Here is a 6744-nt window from a genome sequence, read left to right as displayed (position 1 = left end):
ATATTGAAATAGTGCGCTCGCTTCGAGCTTATGTAATATAGATTAGGAGTCATATACCCATGCAATGTTCATCACTTGAACCGGTAACACAGTGAGGTATGTTTTTTTGCTGAGTATGAGAATATATTTCTTTCAGATGAACTTCTGTTGTTCAAAAGTGTCGAAGCAGGAATTGTTTTCTTTTATCAAGTCACATATTCGGGGCATTTGTTATAAATTGGCAAAGTATAGGGAATGCATAGGTTTCCAAGCAAGTACGGCTATTTTGATGCATCAAATTTTGAATTCCAGTAAAAGGTTTATGATTCTGACAGCGAATTCTGACATTGACCACAATTTTTACAAGTGCAAGTACGGCTATTTTGATGCATCAAATTTTGAATTCCAGTAAAAGGTTTATGATTCTGACAGCGAATTCTGACATTGACCACAATTTTTACAAGTCACCTCTCAAAATGACCTATTCGATTTCTAGAGTTTATTGGTTAAGTTCACTTCGTATATTGACAGGCGTTTAGTTGAACGAGTTAGTGGATCAGTAGGGCATACTGAAGCACGTTTTGGGGTGCTCAATTTAAAACTGGGGCTTGTTTCGAAATTCCGTTCCTTATCTTGTGAACTTCTGCAAATGATTTTCAATTCACCACTTTCAATATTTACACTAAAGAGCCTAGCTAAAGGTGTACTCTCTAAAAACTTTTAATGAGCCTGGTATTTATCACAAATAATCGGCTAATAACGCACGCATACGCGAGTAACCTATAGCGTAGTCATCACGATGCAAGACAGTTTTAGATAGTTAGAATTCAGTTTGAAATAAAGATATAGAAAAACATATTTTGGTTTGCACAGAAGTTCGATACCCCATCAGAAATGCATTGATGATGTCATCCTAATTAGCAACAGCATGCACACATGAGATGTTTGTCGGGAAGTACTCTTTCCATGCAGTGCACCTGTAAGTTTATGCAGCAATTATGCATATTTTTCCTACCCATGGCTTTTCATAGAGTTGTAATTTCTTCCTCTTCTCTTTCTTTATTTATTCTTTATTCTCAAGATAAAAGCTGTGCTAACCCTGCAACTATAGCACTTCAGTCCACTTTTGTTCCTACCACGATGGTCCCCACATGCACGGAGTAATAGAACCGGCACAGCTAACACACGATAACTTCCCTTACACCCTTTCTAACTAGAGCAGTATTTATTATCTTTATTCCTGACAGTCCTTTATAAGGTTTATGCCACACATACGACGCAATGAGTGACTTGGTCACAAGTGACGAGTTACCGATGTTTATAAACTTCCGCCTCAATCCCACGTAAACTTCCAGGAAAAGAGTGACAAGCATATTATGCCTTGCGCAGCACAAATGCTACCCCCATCTTGCCAAATGCTTGTAACTCGAGCCCCATCTACTGCCATTTGTGCGGCGCTTCGCAATACGTCTAGAGTATCGTAGTTCAGGCGACCGCATCGGGAGGGAGCCTCAAGCCCATGACTCAGTGCGTCATTCCCCCCTCAACCTTTTGTAGCACGAGAAGAGATGAAATATCAGCCGAGCGATGGCGCCGCGACCCATGCGTGTCTCCTGTCACACCCTCCCTTTTGACGGATGCGTTATCGGAAGTTCGCTCGAGCTCCACAATGACAATTGTGATGCAACGTAGTGCCTTTCGCCGCTCAGCTCTCTGGCGTTAACTGCAAGGTGGTGAGCAGCACGATGAATGCCGTAGCTTTTCACGTGCTTCACGATGTATTACCCGCTTTACTCGCGTCATTCCTGCTGTACTCCGTGGCCGCTGCTGCCGCTGCGTTTGCTTGCCTGGCAGGCCTGTTGTACTACATAAAGTACAAGCAACGCGAAACACTCGTCTACATGGGAAAGTTCCCCGGTCGAACGGAGCCCATCCCGTTGGTGACCACATGGTCAATACATCGGACTCTTTCCAACGAGGCGCATCGTTTGGACATCTCAACCCGTAAGCTTTTGCACTAACTGCGCGTTTCCCCCGAACGCGTCCTTCGCTCTACTTCCCACCATTTGCTTCAGTGTTCATCTGTTATCGCTTCAATCGGCTGGCACGATCCCCACTGCCGCTTTACCTTGGTAACGACCGTGCAGTGTCTCGTTGAAGCCGCGTGAACCGTTAACCTTGGATCTTCTGTCTACGCTGGCTGATGTAACCCCATTGAAGTGTTTTAGCGCTACTTGCGTTCAGTTGCATGTAGCGACGTGAAGGTCCGTGAGGTACCAATGTTTTCTGTGTGCCACATGCTTTTATGACACGATTTTTTTGTATGTGCGCAAGCAGATTTGTTTCAGGTAGCCTTTGGTTTTTCCCGAATTTACAAGAATCATGGCATGTTTCGATTTTACGACGCTACCCATCCTGTACTCGTACTGTTCAAAGCAGAAGCTGTCGAGGTAACTATAAGCATCAATACATCTCACGATCACATTACTCACTGAGCAACACAACATCTGAAGACTCAATGTTTTTCAGGAACTTTTGACGAGTAACACGGTACTAAAGAAAGGCCATGAATACGAGCTGATCAAGCCTTGGCTAGGAACTGGTCTACTTACAAGGTAAATGTTTACTTGTCTGAGAGCATTGTCTACTGTGTCGTATTTCTTTGTTTCTGCTAAACGAAAATTGAAAGGCTTTAGCGAACATTTCGCGAACGTGGCTGGTAAGGCTACGATGTGCACGCATCTGCCACGCTTACAAAAACATGTCAATCTGTTTCATAATGCTTCATCAAAAGCCAAACATTCTGCATAAATCTCCACTCGGTCATTGCTTCTTAAAAATCTCTTTCTGACGCCATGGCGTGGGATCGCCCAATTTGCACCCCTTTCGGGCAAGTCGGAAAAGCAGGAGGAAGATAGCGAAAAACTTCGTCCCCCTCTTCAAGATGGAGATTCCTGCCCACGTCTATGCCTGTGTGGCATGTTACATGATGTTCCTCGGTTAGTGGTACGGACAGACTACAAGGAATTGGCCGAGTAGTAAGTGAGTTTTCATTACGTTAAGTAACGAGTCAGAAATGTGCGGGTGTGACGAGGAGTCAAGTGGGTGAAGTTAAACACCACGTTCAATTCCTTCCCTAAAATAGCAACAGTATGTGCTATATCCGCTGCCATGCGCTAAAATTTATCCGCGGCCGACGGGCCACTGTATCGACGTTCGATTACGCGAGCACGAAATCACTTCAAAGGGCGCATGACACTCGCGTGTTTATGCCGATTGTTTCACGTGCATCTGCACCAGGGAATTTAGGCGTTTGAGAATCCCGTTCACGTCAACGATTCCCACACATTAAAGACTGCTGGACCCTAGCGGATATTTTGGACACTCCCAAATGTTACGATGTTGTTGAATACCACCATTGGTCAACTATGATTGGCACAGAGAGCTGAGACGGCCTGTCTGATTGGCCTAAAACGCCATTGTTAGAAAATTTGACAATATGGTGGAATTTCACAGTGCCATGGTTAGCAGTCCCTTTCTGCCCCGCCGCGGTGGTCTAGTGGCTAAGGTACTCGGCTGCTGACCCGCAGGTCGCGGGATCGAATCCCGGCGGTGGCGGCTGCATTTCCGATGGAGGTGGAAATGTTGTAGGCCCGTGTGCTCAGATTTGGGTGCACGTTAAAGAACCCTAGGTGGTCGAAATTTCCGGAGCCCTTCACTACGGCGTCTCTCATAATCATATGGTAGTTTTGGGGTGTTAAACCGTACATATCAATCAAGCAGTCCCTTTCTGTCACGAAAAATGTGGGCACATGTAATAAAACGCCGGTCGTGGCACTGCTGCGATGTAATTGGCATTTATGGACACTATGTGCTATGCCAGCTAGCCATCTAGTTATGTACTGATCTGTACGTTGTGCACGCTATCCCGATTGCGTTTTCCCGGTCTATATAAAGTATATAAAATATTCTGTTGTTAACACTAGGTATCTTTTTTCTGCTGATGTGAATGGTCTTTTTAATTCAGTTCCACATACTGATCACTATGCTGCTGTTAAGTTATGCACAATGACTGAGTGTGCGCGCGTGTTCTGCCGAATGTGCTGTGTTTATCCCTCTCACCTCTCTATCTTTCATCTCCCCCATCCCCCTCCCATGCGTATGGTAGCAAATCGGCTGCCAATAGACTGGTTAACCTCCGTGCCGTTCTTTTTCTCCTATTTTCCTTCCTTCCTTCAGTGAAGAAAGCGGCGAGGCTGATTTTCTTGCTCGGGCTGAAATGTTGGTACCTAATTTTCGTACTGTTCTAGAAGCGTACTTTTAAAGTGCAGTCGTTTTCTTTGTAGGTGGCATTTATTTGCAAAACAAAGGAATTTGGATCGGGTCCTGTGTAGCACCTGGTCCAGAGTAGCTGTCACTTGTTGAGTCCCTCCGGACTCTATATTAGGAGCATTATACTATTTATTATATAATAATGACATTACTAAACTACAAGTCTCTCATGACAAGATTCTGTTCGCGGATAACACGAACATATTTCTACAGCCAAATCTCTTGTACAAGCGGAGGATACGGTAAACAGGTACTTAAGAGACTTGCAGTCATGGCTACAATGCAACATGTTTTCTTTAAATTCATCCAAAACAAGGTACATCATTTTTAGGCCAATTATTACTGCTGATCCCTATAAGGCCCGTATCCAGTTTGGACGGGTAAGAATACATGAGGTCGATTGCAATACATTTCTTAGTGTTTGGTTCCACCAGTACCTCTCCTGAAATACACTTGTGTCAAAATTAACATCCTAAATAGGTAAAAGTGTTGGCTGTTTTTACAAATTAGCTTGTCAGGTACCTGTGTGCTTAAGACTGCTGATGTAATATGCGCTTGTGCATTCTAAGTTAACCCATTGTATTCGCGTATTGGGAACGAATGTGCCTACTAGCTATCACAAACTATTAGTACTCCAAAAAAGACCTTTGCGGTGCTTTCATGGGTGCCGTGGCAGAGCCAAAAATTTTTCGAGGTTGCCATTGTTCCGTACTTACGACTTGCTTAAATCGAACCAAGTCTACCTCTTTCGACTGTTGCAGTATATTAATAACAATAAACTACACACTCAGAACTTCACTTCGTCTAACAATGCCTACCACTTTCGAAAACAAATCCACCTAGTCCCTAAGACACGCACAAACTATGGCAAAGAAAAATAAAGTATCAAGTAACTGCGGCTATGATTATAATTATGATGAATGATAATTCTGTTGGTGCGTTGAAATTATTCAAAAAGCAAAGAAATATTTACTCGGGTCTGATTGGTGTTTTGTATAATTTTGTATATTGTATCAGTTTGTGTTCTTTATAACGCTTTGTATCTTATCTACGCTGTATGCTTAACAGCAGCGTTGTGTTTTACTGGAAAATGCAGCTAACTCTGCAATTACGTGTTTTCGTTTATTTAAGTCATGCTGTACAAGGGAGCTGAGGCCTTTGTCAGGCATTAGAGCCTTTAGCCCCGGCTTACCCCTTTGTGTGAAAGGAAAAAATAAACTTCCCATCACTTCACTTCAACGATTTAATGCGCCATTTGTTGTCACTTCTAGATCAGGCGCTATAACGTGTTTCTAATTCATCACATCAGTTTTGTATTCCTAGATATGCTGACTATATTTATTTGTTTCAGAGAAGACGTGCCTTGTACTTGTGCCCAATCATGAAATGGTAGACTTTATTTCAAATGCCTTGAAAACCAATTCCAAAGGACTAACTTCACTCATGAGCTTCTAACTGACAAGATTTTGCAGTTTTTAGACACTAACCTTGTCGGAAAAAGCGATCATGTTAGTGATGCTTACATGACTGACAGGAAATAAAAGATAATAAAAGAGCTTTTGCCATGTGATTCCGCGCATTGTAAGATTATAAAACGTAGCATTGCCCTGCATTGATTTTAATCCGCGCAGCACAGATTGTGTCCACACATGATGCAGACCAGCCTAGGTAATCCAATTGGCTGACTCGAGAAGGCTGGCTTTCCTCGGATGGTCTTGCATGCCGTTGCTGAATCTATGCTACGGAAGCTGACTACCAGCACTCAGAAACTGCACTCGAGAGAAAGGTAGCGCGGTAAACCACAGATGGTGCCTCATATACACAAGCTGAGCTATAGCCTTAGCAGGTGACCACTAGGTTTTCAATTCCTGTTGTGTTTTCTGCCCGAATAAACTGCCCCACCCGTGCCCTAAACTTTCGTGCTAAGCAGCAAGGGTGCAAAAAAATTGGCAGCATATCCACGGAGTGAATGATGGAGAGTGGGGCGAAGCATTCGTCCGTCCATTCGTTTTTGCTTCCGTCCATCCATGCGTCCGTCTGTGTGACCGCCCATGCGTCCATCCGCCCGTCCGTGCGTGCGCCTGTTCGTGCGTCCGTTTCTGCGTTTGTCCATGCATCCGCCCCTGCGTCCGGTCATGCGTCCATCCATGCATCTGTCTGTGTGTCCGTTCGTCCATCTATTCAACACTCCAAGTACCACCATCTAGCATCTTTTCATCATATGGATGGATGGATGGATGGATATGGCTGTACCCTTTAGATCGGGCGGTGGCTAGCGCCACCAAGCCGTAATACTTAATGAACCCAAAACTATATTTATTTATTTTTTTCCTTAAAAAATGAGTTTGAGGACTCGTACTTTGCAGTGAAGGGTTTCAATTTCCCCCGTGACTTGACTTTAGCCACCATCAAATAACCTCCTTCTAGTTAATT

General features: G+C 43.8%; 1 protein-coding gene across 1 annotated transcript in view; it reads left to right on the top strand.

Moving 5' to 3' along the window:
• The first annotated feature begins 1582 nt into the window (after window positions 1-1582).
• Window positions 1583-6744, top strand: part of LOC119161237 (cytochrome P450 4c3) — a 68829-nt gene continuing 63667 nt past the window's right edge. Inside the window, exons 1-3 of the mRNA XM_037413611.2 lie at window positions 1583-1983; window positions 2317-2429; window positions 2509-2594. Of these exons, the coding sequence (XP_037269508.1) occupies window positions 1725-1983; window positions 2317-2429; window positions 2509-2594 (458 nt within the window). The 5' untranslated portion in view covers window positions 1583-1724. The remainder of the gene's footprint in view (window positions 1984-2316; window positions 2430-2508; window positions 2595-6744) is intronic.

This window comes from Rhipicephalus microplus, chromosome X, assembly GCF_043290135.1.
Source record: "Rhipicephalus microplus isolate Deutch F79 chromosome X, USDA_Rmic, whole genome shotgun sequence".
Taxonomy (NCBI): domain Eukaryota; kingdom Metazoa; phylum Arthropoda; class Arachnida; order Ixodida; family Ixodidae; genus Rhipicephalus; species Rhipicephalus microplus.
The sequence above is the reverse complement of the archived record's forward strand: the minus strand, read 5'-3'. Positions and strand labels throughout refer to the sequence as shown.